A 23435-nucleotide genomic window follows, 5' to 3' on the forward strand; every position below is an offset into this window, starting at 1 on the left:
CAACTTTTTCAGCACTTTTCCAGAACAGATAGATTAAGAATTACAGATAAGGTGAAATCAGAAGGTCTGATGAGAACGAACGCAGAATGAAGTTACAAAAACACACTTATTTTTGATCCCATTTTAAGAAACTTTAGTACAGCTCTTACCCATGTAATAAAGGAATTGAAATGACAACTTTATACCCAATTTTAAACTTTTCCCATACAGGTTTCGAACCCACAACCTCACAGGTTCAGAACCAACGCCTTAGCTAAGTGTGCCACATTAGTTGACACACAATTTACATGGCACAGAAGAGAAGTTAAGGTGTGAGAATGATCTCTCTCACAAGCCCGAAGTAGCATTTTAGCCAGATTAGCATGCTACGCTAAAAAATGCTAACATTGTCAAAGTTAACCAGATTGCTCAAGAGACCCATTACAGTGAATAGAAAAGTTTTAGCATTTTAGCTAATTAGCATGCTAAGCTAATTAGCATAAATAAACAAGCACAGGCACGGTCAACTTTGGAGCCGTACATCTCTGGAACGGGAGTGAATATCAAAAATCTGTTAAGTCATTTCTGTCAGGCCCGGTCTGAAGTTCATCTGATAAAACTTTGAACAAAATTGAACAAGATTTCAGGGAGGAGTTGCGAAAAAACTGTATTTCATTCCATTCAATATGGCGGACAGACGCCATGTTGGAAAATGACAATTGAGACATCCTCAGAATCGGCATAACCAAAGGAATAAAATGACATAAAAATAACAAAAATTGATCAACGTTTACAGTAGTTATAAGGGGTTTTGCAAGAATCGTTATATCTCTCGAACACTAGGTGGCGCTGTCTTCCAACTTCCGGGGTACTTCCAGCACATGTACATTGATGATGCCTATAGATTTTTGTGAAGATTTGTACAGTAGTTCAAAAGTTATAGCAATTTTTGACAAATTTCAAAATGGCGGACGGGTGGTCCTGGTGGTCTTGACAAAATTGACATCCACAGATTCGAAATGATCTACAGAAACCATAGACATCAAGATCATAATTTTCTGATGAATTGTTCAGAAGTTATAAGCCAAAAAGTGCATTTTTGGTATCTCAACACCCATAGGTGGCGCTGTTCCCAAATTTGGCATGGACCCCCAGATTATTGTATAGAAGAAGTGTACCAAGTTTGGTTTCGATTAATCAAAGTTTGGCTGAGATACAGCATCTCAACCGATTTGAGGTCAACCTCAGTAAGTTCACAGCATCATAACTTTTTTTTCACTAGTGTTCCAAAAATTCTGTTAAGTCAATTCTGTGCAGCTCAGTCCAAAGATTTTATGTGCCAAATTTCAGAAGAATTGGACCAATTTTGAAGGAGGAGTATTGTTTAGACTGATTACTGTACTTTTCAAAATGGCTGCTACTGCAATGGGCGGAGTCTTAATGTAAGGTGTGGAATGGAATCTCCATAAAGAGACAAAATAGATGTACTAAGTTTTATTTTAATAGAATTAGCGGTTCAACAGTTATTAACGTTTGAATGTTGAATTTTTGGACTGCTGGTGGCGCTATAGAGTTTGGCCTAGAGACCCCAAAGTTGGTCAGATCACTTATAATGACCAGTTATACAAGTGTGCCAAATTTCATCATTTTCCCATGTTCCCTTCATAGGGCTGCCATAGACTCCCATTAGACGAGAAGAAGAAGAAGAAGAAGAAGAAGAAGAAGAATAATAATAATAAAACATACAGATACAATAGGGGCTACAGCCCTCTGGGCTTGGCCCCTAATAATAATAATATATATATATATATATATATATATATATATATATATATATATATATATATATATATAGTTTAAGTCATTGGGGTATATTTGTAGCAATAGTCAAAAATGCATTGTGTGGGTCAAAATTATAGATTTTTTCATGTTCCATGAAGATATTTTTGTCAGTTTCCTACTGTAAATATATCAAAACTTAATTTTTAATTAGTAATATGCATTGCTAAGAACTTCATTTGGACATTTGGACAATTTTAAAGGTAATTTTCTCAATGTTTAGATTTTTTGCAGTCTCAGATTACAGATCTTCAAACACAGTTGTATCCTGGCCAAATATTGTCCCATCATAACAAATCATACATCAATGGAAAGCTTATTTATTCAGCTTTCAGATGATAATAAACTAATAATATAATAAACATTGTCCCTTATGACTGGTTTTGTGGTCCAGGGTCACACACACACAAATATCTATACTAAGTCAGATGTGGTGTTCCAGGTTGGCCATCCAGCTTGGCCTATTGTTAAAGTAGGCCATTCTGTTATCCACCTTTCCTGAACCCAACCAATTCCCAGCTAATAAAATCTGGTACTTTATTGGTTTCTTGCTAAATAAAATGGGTTATGAATACTGTTGACCTTCTAAACTTCAAATGTTTGTTTTCATAATTACACAACATCTATATTGTAACTGTGAAATGTAGCAGTCCAAGAATGCTCTCATTATAACCAGCAAAGCTTATTCATTATAATGCATGCTTATTGTGCATGTTAAAGATTACTGTGTTGCTAGTGGTGTAGACAGGGTGTAAGTGAGCTGACAGGACTGTGTTTAGTTTAACATACGACTGCTGGCTAAACCTCTCCCTACTGAAGTGTGCTTCGCTTTCTCTTGCCAGACTCCTGCAGCGCTCGAGTAGTTGAAGGCAGTGGACTAGGACTTGAGCGCCGGGCCAGATTTTACAAAGCAATGGGTCATCATCCGCAAACAATCCCAGCACGGGTCACCATCTGTTTATGGGAGAGGACAAACACGGATTCCTACAGTGTGATAGTCTATGGCCCATATTTGAGCACTACTCAGTGTGCACTAGAGATTAGAGGTTGTTCATTGATATGATATTTCCAGACTAAACTGGGAATAAATAGTGCAAAGATTCTATTTTAGATGAATAAATATGCTGTGATCCCTGTTCAGTAGCTACTTAAAAATGTCAACAAACGTTTTACAGGTTTTACAATACATGATAAAGTACCAACCAACCTGAGCTATATATGTGACCCTGGACCAAAACCAGTCATAAGTAACACAGATATATTTATAGTAATAGACAGCAATACATTGTATGGGTAAAAATTGATTGATTTATTGGATTTTTAATTTTGCCGATACGATAGCTAGGTTGAACCACACTGGCCAATGCGGATTAATTAACCGATAGTTTTTAAAATGGAACAAAAATAAATAGTGTTTTATTTATGAAAAAAAAAAAAAAAAAAAAAAAAAAAAAACGGTACTGAACCATACTAATAGTAGCAGTAGTAGTATTAGTAATAATAATAGTAATAATAGTAATAATAGTAAATGTTGAAATTACCACACTCTAATAGGGCCCTATAAAATATGTCTTTTTTTTCCCTAAATTACATTTTATTTCCAAATTCAGTTAAATTTTTCTAGATTCAGTTTTTTTTTTCCATTAAATTTTTTCTCCACTCCTTTTTAATAGTTAAATTAAAGTTTATTAATCATAAAGCAAGTCTAATTAATTAAAATCATGAAACTTATACATTTTCAAATCAAATTAACAATAGTTTAACAAAAAATCCATGATTAGGGCCTTATGTAATGTTTAATTTTTTTCTCACCATTTTTTTTTTCTTCTTTACCAAATTCTGTTTTAGCATGTCTAATTATTTATAAAACAACTTTGCAACAAAACAACTTTTTTATTTCTTAAAGAAGCCTAATTGTTGTTTCCCCTCAAAAATTCTGTGTGTACAGGTATTTACATTTTTATTGTTATCAAATTAAGGCATAAAACATTAATATTATTTGTCTTTTAATTACTGAAAATTAAGCAAACTAAGGGGATTTACTATTACAATTAAAACATGGAAAAAAACTAAAAAATAATGTATTTTAATTTTTTGTAGTAGTAGTAAGCTATGTACATTCTACTTCAAAACCATTTCATTTTAACAGATTGTCATGAATATCTTTACAGTTCTGTGCATGTGATATGATGCTTTTGCACAAATCAAATGGTCAAATGCTCAGAGCAGTTCTGGATATGTTCTTCATGTGTTTTCGTCCTCATTTAGTCCGACGGCAGACAGTTAAACTGTGAATTCCGTTTTTATGAATGGATTCCGTCCGCATTTTCTGCATCATGGAAAACATAGGGTCCTACAATTAAACCAGCACAATGTATACTCTCACACTTTAACTGCTTCTATTATTGAACGCTCAAGTGATGATCTAATCAAAATAAAAGAGCAGCACTGAGTCTAGGAGAACTCACCTGTATATCACACACACTCCGGATGCGTCGCGTTCAAGTCCAGCAGCAGTTTTTAACCAAACGGACACAAGTTTACTTCAATAATGAACAATGTTCAGTGTTTAAAAAACTGAGCAAACGGAAAGAGTGATCTAGATATTATAGCTCTATAAATGAAGCATACAGACTTTTGTTTGTTTTTTTGTTTTTGTTTTTTTGTATCTTCAGATTCCAGATTTTAAAATAGTTGCATCTTGGCTAGTATTGTTCCATACAAAGAAACCATACATCAGTGGGAAGTTTATTTATTTATTTAGCTTATTCAGATGATGCATAAATCTCAATAATAATAATAACAATAATAATAATAAAGACCTATGTGACTGGTTTTGTTGTACAGGGTCACGTGTGTGTGTGTGTGTGTGTGTGTGTATCATGCTGCCTATGGATCACATTGACATTACATTTTTCAGTGTACTAAATATAGTATAATAATTCATTGTTCTTGGTCCAACAAGTTTTAGTATATTCTTTTAATACAAATTAGGATTCGTTTTTCCTTTTATTCTGAATTTGTTCCTCTTTGTTCCTCCAAGTCACTTTGAATAAAAGCCTGTGCTAAATGCATAAATGCAAAATATGAATGTAAGATTGCATAAACACATAAAAGCTTTGAGAATGTTATTAAAATTGAACATTAATATGAATAAATCAACAGTTATTGCCTGTTATAAATGTTGTGCTATATTAGAATATAAATGAACTGCATTATTGTATTTTAAGCTGCATTTGGCATTGGCAATGGCAAACGTAGCCAAAGAATGTAGATTTTACTGCTGCTGACGTGCATTTTATCATAATTGTTCATCAGCATTTTCTCACACCACACACAAATACTTCAGAAATGTCATAATATTACTTCAAGTCCATAGAAGAAAACTGTATTACGAGGAGTACGCTCAACTTCAGTCAGTGTCACATTCATTACTGTGGTTATGAAAGATGTCTGGTTGTTTTGGCAAGCTTCAAGTTGTGAATTTCTGAGCTTCACACATGGATGAATCATTAGTGATTATGTTAAAGTTCATTAATGAGCAGAAATGTGAGTCTTTGAAGTTTAAGTCCTAATGGAATATACACAAAATAGACATTCACTTCCTTTGGGTTTCATTTGGTCTTTGAATATTTTTTTTTTCTTTTTTATGGATAATTACCTTTTGTTTGAAATATAACTACAATATTCTATTAAATATATGCTATATAGTACAGTGCATGCTATATTCTCCAGTCAGATGAGAAGCCAACTGTAAAAAATGAGATATTTTATTTGTCATATATTTATGCTTGTACACCAGCAAAATAAAATGCAAATCTATGATTCCATCGCAATTTCAGTGAACAAATAGACAGCATTCCTTCCCAAGATGCCACCTGCAGTGTGTGTCATGACGCAAACAGAACATAGCACATATTTGGGGAGAGTCTTTACAGAAATACTTAGAAACATAAAAAAAAAAAAAAAAAAAAAAAAACGCATAGAACAAATGTATTACTTTCAAATAAAAAAAATATATATTGGGGGGAAAAAATAATGTCACTCCCCTTCGTTTTCTCATCGGCAACATTCCTGGGTGCTTTCGGCGCTCTGGTATAGTTTAGTCATGGTTTAAGGATTTTTTTTTTTCTCTTTTTTTTGTGGTTCATCTACAATAGTCACTTTCAGATCAACTTTTTTTTTTTTTGGAGATGATGTGGGAATAGGGAACTCTCCGCAGTGTTGCTTAAACACAGCACATTAAAAGTACATAGAACAAACATTTGGGCACCGAGTTTTATATACATTAGATCTCATGTATTCTGTAAAGGCATCCATTTCTTTTAATGCGTTTTTAGCATTACATCTTATTCTCAACCATGTTTTTTCATCATCTTTTGCCTGTCCACATAGGCTACTGCAGGTATTTTGTGTCATTGTCAAGAGCAAACTGATGGACGAGAGTATGAACTAGGACAAAGCCAGAGACAACAAGAACAAGGGGGGAAAGAGAACAGCCAATACTTGAATGGTGGATGCGTGAGCCTTTAGACAATACTGGTCTGATTTGGGCTTTTTGGAGCACTTTTTTTTCTTTCTGGTTGGCGCTGTAGAAGGTTCCAGATTGTCCAGAAGATCCGGGTTGATTTTGTCCATGGTCTGGTCAAGGTTGTTGGACACGGTTCCCAAAGGTCCGTCGTTGAGACTCTGCTTATTACGAGTGTCGTTTTTCGTTCGCTCCACCTCCCGAAACTTGGTTTTGGAGATGTTCTCCTTCTCTTTCAGGGGATTGTTGGTGATCTGCCGGCTGTTGTAGGATGAAGGATCTGGGATGGACTTACTGGAGATAATGGAGGATTTGTCATTATCCGAAAGACAGCACCTGGGAATGATTTCGACGAGAGGATCATCAAGTGAGTGGAACTTTCCAGCACGTGCCTTGGAGTTGAAGATACTGGTTTGAACCTGCGATGGAGAGTCCACGCAACCCTCCAAATCGTCGCTCTTCAGTCGCTTAAGGTCCTTCCCAGTTAGAGACGTTGGAAGGTGGCACTCCAATTCGGAGCTAGACCCTTTGAAGCGTTTGAACCAGTCCCACAGCGGCCTAGCTCGACAGTCGCAAATCCACTGGTTTCCGTTGAGCCTCAGGTACTGAAGGGACACCAGTGGGTTCATGGCCTCTCCTGTCAACATCGTGAGGTTGTTGAAAAAGAGAAACAAGGTGGTCAGTTTGCCCAGGTCATTGAAAGCCCGCTGTTGCACGTGTATGATGCGGTTCTGGTGCAGGAGCAAACGGTCAAGATTGATGAGACCACGCAGCATGTGGTCGGTCACCACCTTGATCTTGTTGTTATGTAAGAATAGTTGGGTGAGGTTGGCCAGGTCGAGGAAAGTGTCATCTTGCAGTGCCAGAAGGTTATTATCCTGCAGGTAGAGATATTGAAGCGAGAAGAGTCCTCTGAAAACTCCCACCGGGAGCTCGGACAGCCCGCACCTGTGCAGGTGAAGGGTGTGTAGCTTGGTCAGACCCCGAAATGCGGTGGGACTGATTATGCGAAGGTTGCTGTTGTCACCGATGTCTAACTCTTCCAGTCTCTCCAGCCCATAAAAGGCCCCCGCCTCGATATGGCTGATGTTATTCGAGTACATCCACAGGACAGTGAGGTTATGTACTGAACTGAAGCTGGTCGATCGGACCACTGTCAGTTTGTTGCTCTGAAGGAATATTCGCTGGCTATGGACGGGGATCTCGGTGGGAATGGAGAACAGACCCTGCTGTTGACAGGCCACGGTTGGCTTCGGCTCGCTGTAGCACACGCACTTCACCGGGCAGCCGTTCATCAATGGCACCAGGTTAAGCCACAACACCAGGCAGAGGAGGCGACCACCTGTTGAGAAGAGACAAAAAGCCATAGGGTCAGCTTAAGGTCAAGACAGCAGCTACTTAATTTGGCAGGAAAGACATGATTTCATGTTTGCAATTTTAAATAAGCAGGAAAACGGGAATGTGTAACTGTGATAATGTAACAATTTTTTTTTTCTTGATACTTTTAATCAACCAGGATTCATTAAATTGATTAAAAGCAACAGTAATGTATCGAAAGATTATATTTTAAAGGAAGAGTTTAACAGTCTAACTTTCTATTTATTGAAGACAAAGAATACTACAAAAATGCATCAGTTTCAGAAAAATATCAAACAGCACCACTGTTTTCAGCGCTGAAAACAAGAGATTATCAGAACATATGTACATATATTTGATTTCTGTATTGTATTTTCTTAATATGTATTTAACACAAACATTTTTGAAGGAACATATGACGATATGACACTGAAGACTGAATTAATGTCTGATAAATGCTCAACTTTGTCATCACAGGAATAAATTACAGTTGAAATTGATTAATTTCACAATATTGCTGTTTTTTTATTTTTATTTTTTATTATTATTATAAATAAATAAATGCAGCCTTGATAAGCACAAGAGACTTCTTTCAAAAACATAAAAAATAACTCCAGACTTTTGAATAGTAGTGAAACATTGTTAGTGTTTGTAAAAGTTGCTTTGAAATTATACTTATTACGAAAAATTACAATTATAACAATGTGAGTCTAGCATTAATATGGGTTAAAATGGAACAGAATAGAAATTGAATAATAGAAATTAAATATTTCCATATATTTTCCTAATTTGCTTTGCCTTTTCTGACAATATAAAATGCATTTTTTCTTTGAATTATAAAATGCATTTTATTACTAAATAATAATTATGTTAACTACATTACATTTAATATACGTTTAATAACTGACGTGTTATCTTTTTAATAATCACACTTCTATTACAATACTTACAATATCTATGGGGGGTGGGGGAATGCACATTGTAAAGGAAGGAAAATGTGTAGTAAATTTCTCCAGGAAATTACTTCATCTTTAAAAAAAGATATACATCTTATATAAGCCATTTCAAATGAGTTAACTAAAAACAGCATGTATTTAATTCAGACACAGCAACCAAATGTGTTCTTCTATATATTAAACAGCTCTAAAATGGCTGCCTGCCTGTGAGTGCATGACCTGTCTGTACTTGTGCCTGCATGTGTGAATGCTACCGGCAAAAATTTGTGTCAAGGGATACATTCCCATCCATCAGCCAATGCAAGCGAGAAAATCCAGCCAATTGCGAGAACTGATAAATGAAACACTGGGGGGAGCCTTGAACGAAATTAGCTAGTGCTAATAGCAATGATAGAGCTAATCGCATTCCAGCATGGTGTAAGGGTTGACATTTAGTCTGTCCAGAGGAAGATAAGTGTGCTGTGGGTGTTCAATGTGTGGTGGGGTGAGATGGGGCCAGGGGAAGGACTCAAATGTTGGATCTGAGCCTCATGGGAGTGTAGCGAGTGTGAACATGCTTGAAGTGGTTCTGCAGTGTCAGAGATAAGATGGCCTCCTCTCATCTCTGATCTGAAGACTAGTGGTCTGTGTGTGTGGATGTTGCACAGATGTGTCTGAGGGTGGGTTTATCTGCAGGAGGCGTTCTGATAAGGAATGCTGTTTTCATTCAGTCATTCTTGACGCCAGCCATTATTTAGGAGATCAGACGATAAAGCACGACACTATATATCACTAAAAGAGTGATGCAGAGAGATATTCATCTCTGGACAATCTGGGCATCACATGTCAACTATCCTCAACATCTCATACTTCTGGTCTAGAAGCAGTCCTAGAATATCAATGGTTATTCATCTAATCATCTTTTGAAATCTATCTATCTATCTAGATGATGGACCAACTATTGAGATTAGATGGACAGATGGACGACTGGACTGACAGTAGCTCAATATCTTGTGACCATTCACCAGCTGTTTCATCAAGCATCACATTTACATAATCAGACTAATGTGAGAGATTTCCGCATGCATGCACAGGAGGCAGAGGAGCCTGTGGACGCCCCTGCGCAGCTCCCTGGAATTCTTCTCTGTCCCTCAATCTTGCAGCTTGTTAAATGGAGCTTGCTTGAGGCTTGACAGCATCCCTGTGTTACACTTTCCCTCAAATATCCTCCCTCTCCCTCTGCCGCTCCTGTCATCTTCCACCAGTGAGCTGTCAGCCTTCCTCTCCGTCTTTCTGCTTCACAGCGCTTCTCTTTCGACCCTCTCTGCCGACAAAAATATTCCATTGCCGCGCTTTGAAACGTTAGGCTTCATGAATCTACCAGACCTCCTGTTTTATCTTCTAGTCATTAGCGGACTATCCCCACCCACACAATGCACGCGGAGCCCCGCTTTCAAAGCTCCCTTTTTTTTCCATCCGTAGCCGCCCGTGCTAACCTTGTGGCTCCTCGGTGTCTTTCATCTGTTTAGTGCTGAGTAAAGCTACTCAAAATGTCATATGCCATCCTCCAATTATTTTGGCGCACTGTCTCGTCCCCTGGACAGTCACATAGCCATGTCCTTTATTTCTGGGCTCCCTTCACTGTAAAGGCCATTTGGCAGACACCGACTACATACGAGCACTCAATGTTTTCTACCTCGTCTCCATCAGTATGCCGGTCATGCCTCTCCTTTCTCTAATCCCAGTAAGGAGCCTAGCTTTGCCTTTTTATATTTCTCTTTTTCTCCGTTTCTGTCAAGGGGATGCCCGTATCCCGTCGTGCCATCGAAACAACAGCCCGTTTCATAAAAGGTTATTGCATTGCTGCCCACAATCTATACAGCGGCATTCTCAAACTGTTTACCTACCTATTAGTTTTGCATTACCTCTGGTATTTTTCTAAACTCAAGAGAATCCTTCATAATTGCGGCCATGCTCCAGCCGACCGCTTACTCATTTTGCAAAGAAGCCAAGCTGCATTCTCAGATGACGAGCTTATTAGCAGCACGCAGTCGACGTGCTGAGGACCACCCTCTTGCAAACCTGACAAGCCAAACAGTGTTTTCAGCTTTGCATAAAATGCACTGATTGCTGCTTGTCTCTCCACTTGTGTGAAAAGCTCTCATCCTGTTATAAAAGACACCAAGGGAGAGCAAATAAACCATTGATAAACAGGGAGGCGAAATCAAGGATACTTCTCTGCTGTCTAATTTAATTATTTGCATGGAAAACAAAAGGAGACAGAATACTGAACAAGGACTTGAGATAATTGTGTGCACAGAGAGAGAGAGAGAGAGAGAGAGAGAGAGAGAGAGAGACAGAGGGGACAAGTGGCAATCCCTGAGTTAGCACATTTGCATATGTCTCCGGCATATGGAGAGCATGTAACAACATTTACACCATTTTTATCTCAACCGTACAAGAGCATTTGACAAGTGATAGCAGCCACTTTTTTGAGACCAACAGGGGTGTTTTGGACATTGAGTGGATGGATATAAACAAACTCCTAATTGCAAAACGTACACTTTAACAGAATGTAAATTAACAGAATTTCTTTCTCCTGCTGAACACAAAAAAAAAAAAAAAAAGATATTTTGAAGAATGCTGGTAACTAAATAATTGATGGAAGCCATTATCTTCCATAGTATGGATAAAAAATGAAATTGGGTGGAAGCTGTCATGGACACATATATAGGAAACCTATTCTTTTCTTAATAAGTTTTCATTAAAACAATCCTTAAAACAAGACTTCAGAACTGTAAATACTAATCATAAATACTAGTAAACACTAGTTATGTAAATACTAATTATAAATACTAGCTGCAATTTAGATTATTTCAATAATTGTGAGATTTTTCTTCAACAAATTTTAATATTTTAAGCTAGTTTTGTTATGATTTAAGCTTAAACTAAATTTTTGTTAGATTTATGCATAAAAACACCAATGATAAAAAATAACACAACTAAATAAAAAACCTGCTTTCAAGACATATTCTCTGAAAATAAGTTTTATATCCTTTACATTTTTGCTTCTTATCCATCTTTACGGATGCTTTATACATTTAAATGTAAAACAAGGAATAAAATACTGCGGCACAAACATGAACATGTGATTTATGGGTGGGTAAGTATTCACGCAAAACACCGTAGTAATGCCATGAAAAACACCCTGAACACCTTAGCAACTGCATAAAAATGCTTTGGAAACCAGCGGCCCTAGGACCGCATTGAAGGGTTCTTTGGGCATTTGAGTTGCCGCCAATTCATTCCCCGTCAGCATCATTTTCTGTATTAAATGAATATACAGCATTACTCATTTCTGTATAGTTGACATTAATTAGACTCATTACCTCTGAATAAACAAATGAGCGACAGCGCCAACATCTAAATATAAAAATAAATTCAGCACATTTCAAGCCTCTTTTGCACCCACTGGTTCTGCTTCATTGTGAGCTTTCTGAAGGCCAATTAACCACAGAATTAAAGCACCAATTAATATTGAGTGCCAAGTTTAGATGTAAAGAGAGAGAAAAAGTGATTAAAATTTCATCTATTTTTGTAAACCGTTGACATGCAGTGCTAGACACTACATTTAAGTGAAATTTAGATTACACAACTTTTATAAATTACAAAAAAAATAAAAATAATAATAATTACTTCTCAGTGAAGTAGTTCAAACTATTAATTTGCTAAATTGCTGCTACCTTAATTTCTAACGTTGGAAAAAAAAAAAATACATAAATAAATGAAATAAAATAATCCAGGCTAAATTTGTGTTTTTTTTTTTTTTTTTGATATGTATACAGTATTGTGTAAAGTGAGGTTTACATGTTAAAACATACACAAAAATAGGATAATAAAAAAAATATATTATATTATATTATATTATATTATATTATATTATATTATAATATATTATATTATATTATATTATATTATATTATATTATATTATATTATATTATATTATATTATATTATTAAATAAAGACTATAAAAGTTGTCAGAAACTTAGTCATTTTGACATTGAAGTCATGATTATGGTGTATTTTGTTTATAACTTTGGCTTTTTCTTTATACCAAATGTATTTAGGTTTTAAAAAAAACACCACATATCCAACTTCTGTTGGTGATAGAGCTTATTTTCTACAATTATCCAAAAGCCAATGGGTTTTTGTCCTGGGAACCACGGTGATGCTAACTTCACGGTTGGCCTAAAAAATACATCATCACTGCAGCACTCTATTACATGTGACACGATGGCAAAACAAACTGTTCAGATCATTTACAGAGCTTTAAGCAACACACACAGCCAGAAACAGCACTGGTCTGATGAAGTGTTCAGGAATAATAGCACATGTCCAGCTTTCTCCTCACTGTGACTGGATGGACCGGTTTCTAAACACCCGGTAGGCATTATTGACCTGTAAATACGAATGGATCCTCTACATCTGATGGAGAGCAACAGCAGTAGCAGTGTTGGTGTGGATGTAGGTGTTGTAGCTGATGGCAGGCTCTTTCTCTTTTTTAGCTCCTCTAAATGTCTTTGATAATTGCTTCCAACTTTTTCTTCCCTGCGGCAAAATCTGTAATATAATTTCACCTCTTTTGTCTGCTTTCCTCTTTTCTTATTTGACTTTATTTTGTCTTTCCATTTGCACTCTTTTCTGTTCCTGATGTGACCTCCCTGAGTGACTATCGCATGGGTCATAGCACTCATAAGTCTGGTGTAATAAAGTCACAGGGGTTAAGATTGAGCATTTTTGCAGCCAGTTTTATTGCTTTTTGTTGTTGTTGTTTTTGAGTAATATAAAGAAAAGCCTAAGAAGCAGATTCTTTAACATCATATGACTACTTTGATGTAAAATACATGATAACTGGTTCTCAAGTGAAAATGTACTTAGTTAAAAGCAAAAACTAGACATTAGGTTGGGATTTGAGCATAGATCCCCTTTCAAACTAAAATAAGTGAATTCAAAAGTTTGGGGTCAGTAATGTTTCTGAAATATTTTTAAAGTATCTTATATGTTAACCAAGGCTGCAATTCTTTGATCAGAAATACAGTAAAAACAGTCATATTGTGAAATATTAGTAAAATATATTATAATAACTGCTTTCTATTTTCATATATATAAAAATTCCACTAGTATTTGTTGATGAATAGAAAGTCCAAAAGAACAGCATAAAAAAAAAAAAAAAAAAAAAAAAAAACATGAATAAAAAAAAAAATTCTATATATATTTCTAGATAAATATTTAGTGTCCCTAAACGTCTAGACATACTGTCCTGAAAACATACATTATTTACCACGCATCCTCTGGACATAAAAGATAAGGACACCAGAAGAAGATAAAGGGCAGGGGAACGAAACATTTGGAAGAGATATTGGCTGAGAGTAAAGAGGCAACAGGAAAGGTGACAGAGATGAAAGGTGTTGGGACAGAAATGTGAAGATGGATGCTCAAGGAGAACAGATGCCAGAGCTTTCTGCAGTAACATTGAGCATGAGCTGTGGAATGCAGATGATTTTATTGACGCTGGAGCAAAGCGAAGCAGATCAGGACTTATTTGTGTCTGCCGTCTGTACCACATGCTCTAAGTTTGCCAGATGGTTCATGAATAACAGAGAATCGAGCAGGTTGCGGAAAAATAAATAAACGCACACAGACACTTTGGTTTACTACTGAAGCCAGAAACATACTTTATGCAAGTTCACAAATGCAAACATAAATGCTTGGCCAACACATTCCCATTATACAAAAGTAAAAATCTGTTTTCTTAAAGCAGCTTAGACAACTACATATAAGCCATTTTAGGTAGATTTATTTCATTTCCTTACTGAATATACAAATGTTTCTGACCAGTGGAAGCCTATAATTATTTTTGCTATTAAGTTTAATGTTTTTGTAATGCATCTCTTACATTCACCAAGGCTGCATTATTTGATTAAAAGCTGCAGTAAAAACAAACAGTATATTGAAAAAAAAAAAAAAAAAAACATTATTCTATTTGAATATATTTTAACATTTAATTTTCAGCATCATTACTCCAGTCTTCAGTGTCACATGATCCTTCAGAAGTCATTCTGATAAGCTGATTTGCTGCTCAACACACGTATTATTACTATCAATGTTAAAAACAGCTTCTATTTTGTGGAACCTTGATTTTTCTATAATTCTTTGATGAAAAGAAAGTTCAAGAGAACAGCGTTTATTTGAAATTAAAATCTTCTGTAACATTATAAATATCTGCCGTCACTTTAGAGCAATTTCATGGGTCCTTGCTGAATAAACGTATTAATTCTATAGAATTCTGGCACATTTAAAAACCAGCAGTCATAGAATTGAGCTTAGTAGCTAGAAACATCTACTCTCGTGCCTTTGTAAGACTGTACTTGTACTTTGTGTTTTATAGCTGAGAATGCTGGATTTAAATGATGGATTTTCAATGAAGGCACTGTAAACACTGCTCAAAGTGAGTGAGTGAGGTTTCAGGTCCAAAACCATTGACCCAATCTGATTATTATATCAATTATATTAATAGTCTGAATATATATGATGACACCTTCCAACTCTCTCTCTCCCTTCCTCCTCCTCCCACCCCTGCAATGCACTTCTCTTGCAAGCTATTATTATTTCCCTGCCCATTTCTCACAAGCCCACATGCTCCACCTGGATTATGAGCGAATATAAACAAAAACAGAACACAAGTATAATTATATTATATTCATAACTGTTCCCAAAGCTTCATCTACAGTCAACATAGTCATACCTAATAGTTTTAGTGCTCAGGGTCTAGTATTGCACCTAAGAGAGTCAATATTATAGGCCTATGCAATCTGCACCTCTACAGAATCAGAGCCATAAACCATTAATAGAATCCTGTTACTGCTAGCAGTGTTATTATGGTATTTTTTAATGCATGATTATAGTTTTTAGTAATATTTTGAATTAGCTTTTGTTTATACTTTGTTTCATTTTAATTTTAGTTAAGTTTTAATACTCAAAAAAACAAACAAACATATTATTACTTTATTTATTTAACTTTTAGTTTGAGTGTTTTTTTATTCTATAAAAAAGTACCTCAAAATGTTACTTTGGCAACTAACAGAAACAAGTTTTTAATCTCTTATTTATACTTTATTTTATTTCAGCTTTATTACAATTAACAATAACCTTTTCATTGTTTTAGTTTTAGTTAACGATAATAACCCTGACTAAGAAAAGGCTAAACATTTTTTATGTTTTGTTACCTTTTATGTACAATAACACAGTGCTATTTTAGTATTATTTCTATACTATTATACTATGTATTAATATTTTGAATTCAAATTTTTCAGCTTTCATATTCATTTTAGGATGACTATGGCCCTCGCGGCATCCTATGGGGGGTGCTCCGGGAGTATGGGATCCGGGGCCCTCTGTTAAGAGCTGTCCTGTCCCTGTACGACCGAAGCAGGAGCTTGGTTCGCATTGCCGGCAGTAAGTCAGACTTGTTCCCAGTGCATGTTGGATTCTGGCAGGGCTGCCCTTTATCAATGGTGCTGTTCATTATTTTTATGGACAGGATGTCTAGGCGCAGCAGGGGCTGGAGGGTGTCTGGTTTGGGGACCACATGATTTCATCTCTGCTTTGTGCAGATGATGTTGTCATGTTGAATTCAGGAGGCCAGGACCTTCAGCGTGCGCTGGGACGGTTTGCAGCCGAGTGTGAAGTGGCTGGGATTAGAATCAGCACCTCCAAGGTTCTCAGCCGGGAAAGGGTTGTTTGTCCCGTTCAAGTTGGTGGAGAGCTCCTGCATCAAGTGGAGGAGTTCAAGTATCTAGGGGTCTTGTTCACGAGTGAGGGAAGGATGGAGCGGGTGATTGATAGGCAGATAGGTGCAGCTTCTGCAGGGATGTGGTCAATGTACCAGTCTGTCGTGGTAAAGAAGGAGCTGAGCTGCAAGGCAAAGCTCTCAATTTACTGGTCGATCTACATACCTACTCTCCATGAGCTGTGGGTCATGACCGAAAGGACAACATCCCAGATACAGGCGGCCAAAATTAGCTTTCTCTGTAGGGTGGCTGGGCGCTCCCTTAGAGATAGGGTGAGGAGTTGGCCACTTGGGAAGAGCTCAGAGTAGAGCCACTGCACCTCCACGTAGAGAGAAGCCAGCTGAGGTGGCTGGGGCATCTGTTCCGGATGCCTCCTGGAAGCCTTCCGGTGAAGACCTGGCCATGCTGCTGGGTCTATTTCTCTCGGCTGGCCTGGGAACGCCTCTGCAGCGCCGGTGCTGTGGAGGGGCATTATAGGGCCATGCCCCCCAGCAGTCAATAATGCCCCTCCTACAGGCCATGGCATGGCCCCCCAAAAAATATCCCTTTCAGTTATTATTTTAATATTAAATGTTCAAACTGCAGCTTAAATTAAATAAAAGAATGGGGAAAATGCATAATTGTGGTTGTTCATGGCACGTTACTACTGTAGGCTTTGTCATGGTTAATGCTTATTGGTCGCCGAGTAAACTTGCTACATTTGATTTGCAGAATGCGCGCAAAATCCATTTCAAGTTGAAGAACTGTTTGTCAATCTAGTTTGTCTGACAGTTGTTAGCTGCTAATTTTAAAAATTAAAAAAATAAATGGATTTACGAAAATGGTTTAGACCTCCGCAGGCTCGTCAATCAGCAGACTTAGATACTCCGGCCACGACCACCAGTACCACAGTCCATGAGAGCCAAGCTGGCCCTTCTTCTGTGAAGGCTAGCTCCGGACAACCACCAATGGCCATCTCGTTTTATGAAGAAGAAAGCCTTAAGTTTTCAAAAAACATTTATACGAAAAATCTTTTTCTGATGGGGACATTTTTTTGCTGGTTTTTCAAAGCTTCAAACTGATTCAGTGTTTTATTTTTGTCGTCCTAATTTGTTAATTAAGTATAAAAAAGATATAGCTATTTATTGTAGGCCTATTTTATGTTTTTTTTTTTTTTTTTTTTTTGCCTATATTATATTTATTTTATTATTTTCTGTCCTGTTCTGTTGCTTAGGCTATCTGTTCTGGGCCGGGTTTTCCGATAACGATGTAGCCTAGCCTATCTTATCTCTTAAAATCACTCTCTATGTGCAAGGTTATGAACGTTAGCCGCAATTCCTCACGCGTTTCCCAAAAATGAAGGCTACTGAACTTGTAGAACGTGACAATAGTCGCTGTCCAGTCGCAAAATGCTAAACTAGGCTATACTAACTTTATATGGAATCGTATTCTGAACGTTTAACCTAACAATCGTCATCTGTTGTGTATTAGGAATCAAGACAGGTAAAAAAAAAAAAAAAAAAAAAAAAAAATTCATTGTCATTCTATATAGATCTTTCAGATTTAGGTCTGAATTTCCATGCTACTATGATGTTGCCAGTACATCAAAAAATATTTATCAAACGACAGTGCCCCCTCGCTGATGATCCAATGCCCCTCCAGTAGATCTGCTCTGACGCCGACTTTGCGCCTCGGTATCCCCCCGGAACAGCTGGATGAAGTTTCTAGGGAGAGGGAAGTCTTTTCTTAGTTTTTGTTTTCTCTTTTCCTATTGATTCATTTATTGTTTTAGTACTTTATTTAACTTTTTTTTTTTTTTTTTTTTTTTTTTACAACATTTACATTTTTCTGCTTTTAGTTTATTATTTATTTCTTTATTTTAAGTTCACCCAATATTTATATTTTATTAATATATAATTTTAGCCTTATTCCAAGTAATGGAAACAATTGTGAATATTATTGTCTTGTTTTAGTTAACAATAACAACACGGCATTAGCATATCAAAGCTAACATCTATGGATTTTATACAGGGATTTTTTTATTTTTTATTATTATTAACAAATTAATACATTTGTTTAAGCTTTCATATATTGGCTAGCACTCTTAACTCTTTTAAAACTAATTTTATCATTTCTAAATACATTATGCAGAACATATTCCTGCTGAAATCAGTAGCAGATTCTGTCTGGAGCCACTCAAGTGTTTATTTTAAAGCAAAAAGTGGGTTGTGTGGCATATGAGGAGTTTTGATTTTAGGATTCAAATCAAATTTATTAATTTAAAACATCACGCTAAATTAGTACAGCAGGGTGGTGAGTCATACCTTTCAGATACCTCAGATCCAGCATATTTACTTCACTACAAATACACATTTAATTTCAGTTTGCTAACCCTTGGACAGATCTGTCAAAATAAAAACGGTCCTCTATGCCTGCGTTTCCATGAAAAATACATTCAGCGGCGTGCCAGACGAGCAGCTTTCATCACAATGTAAACAATTTATTTTCTGTGAGTCAAGACGTGCGCTATAAATCCCCCAACTTCAGCGAGACTGACAGTGGCATCTTTTAGGTGCCTAACGTAATGAGATACTGGACTGGTGGATAAACATGCTAATTCAGTTTGGGGTGGCAAAGTGATTCGAAATGCAGTCGAGAGTAAAAACATCTGCAAGTTTAAATAGTTGCATGTTAGAAGCAAATAGAAAATTGGCTCTGCCCACAAAGCGCTGTCATTCAGGCTTTTCTCACCCAATATATAAACACACATATGTTCATTCTGGAACTGTATTTGCATGCCATGCATTACAATAGAAATATCTTTCAATGCAAAAACTCCTTGAAGGCAGCTTGAATCTCTGAGCATTTAATCATGATTACAGATAACTGAGGACAGGCTGTCATTTAAAGAGAGTCATCAACTGGCCATTATCTTGAGTACACAAACAATACTTTCATCCAAATAAACGGCTGAAGATTGGCTCGAGCTGCAACTGGAGGACAAGACAGAGAAATTAAAATAAAGCGTTTGCTTGCCAGACTTATTTTAATAAATTTATATGTAGATTTTATTCTGTGGTCAGCAATAATTTCTGTCCTCATCTCTCACGTTGATGTAATTGCAGAGTATTGCTTGTTAGTGCATTTATTATGTAAGATCATAACCCACAGTTCATATAGTTACAGGCACTGTGGTGTAGCTTCTACCTAGAGACTACTAAAACCTATTAAACAGGTCCTTTTCTACACTCCTATTTTATCTCCTAAATTAAATTTTTAATGAGGCAAGGTTTCTTGCAGCAAAAACAGGCATTTCTTGCCTGTTTTTATTTTTTTATTTTATTTTTTTGCAAGCATTTTTACTCCTGGAATTAAACATGCCTATGGTAACATCTAAACCTCATTATGTAAATTACAATATCTTTTATTGGCTAACGTTTTGCATTCCCTCCCTTCTATCCACCTGCCATACAGATATATTATTCTCACTCCAATCAATCCTCAATTACATTTTTATTCCTCTTTGAATATCACACACACACACACACACACACACACACACACATATATATATATATATATATATATATATATATATATATATATATATATATATATTCTGAAGTTTTCTCTGAATTTTGAGAATTTCTTGCCATTCTGACTTTTCCCCCCTCATACTCCTGCATGTGCATGTGCATCAAAAATTTAGGAGAAGACGAGAGTTCAACTTAAAATTCTAAGGGAAATGTCAGAATTCTGAGATAAAAGTCTAAATCGTAAGCTATTAATTCAAAAAAAAAAAACAAAAAAAAAAAATTCAGAAATGTGAGATATACTGTTAACTCAAATGAGATAAAAACTTTTTTTGTGAGATAAAAATATTGCAAGATATAAAAAAGTAGCAGTTGTAAAAAAACTTGCATTTCACTAGTAAATATGTCACATTATGCATATAAAATGGTACAGGCATTTAATTTAATGTGATATCACTATCATGACAACTTCTGAACTATTGCTCCATTTATAGCTTTAATAGGAGATTTCAATGAAAATGTTAGATTATGTCTACACAGTACATCAAACCCCATTAAACTGTCCAAGCCATTACATCCTCTTTCACTGGATGCAGCAAACGAATGGTGCTTGGTCACACATAGACTATATAAAACATATTTTACATCATTAGCTTTTTAACCTTCTTTTCATGATGCTCTACACCATTGATGGCAGTGATACGATTTCACTCACTGCATCCACCTGTAGCAGTCAGACAAACACAAGACTCAAGGACCTCTCAAATTTCGATGAACTCTGGATAAAAATAGCTGAATGGCACCGTTGAGCTGTCAACTGTCAATATTGAGCTCCTGTGATTAAGTGTTTGAATGGGAGCGTCTCGCTGTCTCGCTCTGTGGTCAGCTGTAGGTCAGACGATACGGCTCAGATTCTTTACAGACACAACATGGAATAGATATGCAATACAAGCTAGCTTTTCTCCAGTTTAGTGAAAAGCGTCAGTTCTTGAGATAAACTGGAAAACACTTCTGAAATATTGTTCTTTTGTGTCTGCTTTAAAACCTGACAGTTTATTTTGTGTCCTTGGGATAAAACAATGGATGTGTCCCTTGTTCTACATACTCAAAATCAACCACGCCGTGTAAACGTGTGACCAAAGCAGTTCTATATTTCTCAGGCATTTTAAAAATAGCTTGCCTCACTCGCACTAAAATAAACAGACAACAAAGGCTTTTCTTAAAAGCATGCTGGCATTTTATCATTCTGTCAGTTTTTAAAATGGTGCATATATTATGTAACTCATATGAGTGGGTAATCCATATTCTGCCAGCGGAGACCCAGTTTCTCTGCTCTCTGTAGGAGGAGGTGGGGTGCATGACTTTTGCATGACTTTGCTCAGAATCACACGTCAAAGCACAAGTGTCACAGCTCAGCCTGTATTTCAGCTGGAAATAAAAGATAAACACTGGGAATCCAGAATGACACCTACTAGCTGATAGAAAATGATAAAGGGAGAAAATTTGGTCTTAAATGGTCTCAATGGTTTGCATTGACATCCTTTCGGAAACCATTTATACAGTATATGTGCCAATGCTTTCAATGATCATAACACCTTTCATTGTATTAATGTGTACTGAAGGAACACACCTTCAACTACTCTATAGGCATTAGCTATTGACATAAAATATCCAGATAAGTCAGAAGAGTGTACAGTAAGTAGAGAACATTCATCACATATCCAGCGGAATTAAGAATTAAGCGTGTATAAAAGCACATTCATTGCGTATGTTCATCATTATTAAACAGCAGAAGAGTGTGTTCATCGTGTGTCTCTCAAAATGAGAGTTCGGATGGCTTAAGACCTGCGGTTGCACACACCTGCTAAATATTTCATAGTCAGACATTGACTTGTCAGGAACTGTCTCATCAGTTTAACATTTCGCTCCCTCGTGTTGACATGCTCTGAGGATTGTAGGTGCCTTGAACTCCACATTTGCCAGCATTAAGAGTTTTTCATTCAAGATTAAAAATACTTTGTTTATTAAATTCTTTGTTTGGAGGGCTACAAATGTGATGACAAATTTGCATTGTTTTCATGCTCTATTTATAGCCTGCCTCCATAAATTCTTTGCTTGTTCTGCAGTATATTGCACATATATACTGTGCCCAGTATGCATGCATTGCCAACATGACCTTCTACATTTACTAAAGTGTGCATTGTACAACACAGCATACAATGCAATGCACACAACCTGACCTTCCACTTTCAGTGTAACAAATGATCTGGAAGAAATACCATTTATTATTTTTAACTGCAGTAGGGCTAAAGCCTCGTTAGTGTCAACAATGGGCCCCTGCTGTTAGATGCTGTAACTAAAACATTACATGGGCTAAAAATCTGTTTCTTTATTTAAAAGTTTTTTTTTTTCTTAATTAATAAATAAAAATGCACACATTACACACATACTGATATATTTCAAATGTTTATTTCTTTTAATTTTGATGATAATAACTGACAACTAAGGAAAATCCCATATTCAGTATCTCAGAAAATTAGAATATTGTGAAAAGGTTCAATATTGAAGACACCTGGTGCCACACTCTAATCAGCTTATTAACTCAAAACACCTGCAAAGGCCTTTAAATTGTCTCTCAGTCTAGTTCTGTAGGCTACACAATCATGGGGAAGACTGCTCACTTGACAGTTGTCCGAAAGATGACCATTGACACCTTGCACAAGGAGGACAAGACACAAAAGGTTATTGCAAAATAAGCTGGCTTTTCAAATAGCTCTGTGTCCAAGAACATTAATAGAGAGGCGAAGGAAAGGAAAAGATGCAGTAGAAAAAAAAGTGTACAAGCAATAGGGATAACCACACCCTGGAGAGGATTGTGAAACAAAACCCATCCAAAAATGTGGGGGAGATTCACAAAGAGTGGACTGCAAGACATGGGTTTCAGCTGTCACATTCCTTGTGTCATGCCACTCTTGAACAACAGACAGCGTCAGAAGCATCTCGCCTGGGCTAAAGACAAAAAGGACTGGACTGCTGCTGAGTGGTCCAAAGTTATGTTCTCTGATGAAAGTATATTTTGCATTTCCTTTGGAAATCAGGGTCACAGATTCTGGAAGAAGAGAGGAGAGGCACACGATCCACGTTGCTTGAGGTCCAGTGTAAAGTTTCCACAGTCAGTGATGGTTTGCGAATAAATTTTGAATATAACATACAAGTTCCACTTTTTAAATGGAATGAGTGAAATCAACTTTTTGTCCAGCTCCTGTATATTTAGTGTCAGTAAAGACATAAAAAATGTTTCAGAAGATTTGTACTTCAAAGCTGCTGTAGGTAACTTTTGATGCTCTAGCGGTTAATAAACAGAACTGCTTGCCTCTGTTGGAAAAACATTGTAGCCGGAACTACTTCTCTCTGTTTATGTCTATGAAGAATC

General features: G+C 36.4%; 1 protein-coding gene across 1 annotated transcript in view; it reads right to left on the reverse strand.

Moving 5' to 3' along the window:
* Positions 1-5848: 5848 nt before the first annotated feature.
* LOC113093853 (reticulon-4 receptor-like) overlaps positions 5849-23435 on the reverse strand; it is an 83112-nt gene continuing 65525 nt past the window's right edge. Inside the window, exon 2 of the mRNA XM_026259430.1 lies at positions 5849-7688. Within this exon, the coding sequence (XP_026115215.1) occupies positions 6271-7688 (1418 nt within the window). The 3' untranslated portion in view covers positions 5849-6270. The remainder of the gene's footprint in view (positions 7689-23435) is intronic.

Source organism: Carassius auratus, unplaced genomic scaffold, assembly GCF_003368295.1.
Source record: "Carassius auratus strain Wakin unplaced genomic scaffold, ASM336829v1 scaf_tig00215189, whole genome shotgun sequence".
NCBI classification, from domain to species: Eukaryota; Metazoa; Chordata; class Actinopteri; order Cypriniformes; family Cyprinidae; genus Carassius; species Carassius auratus.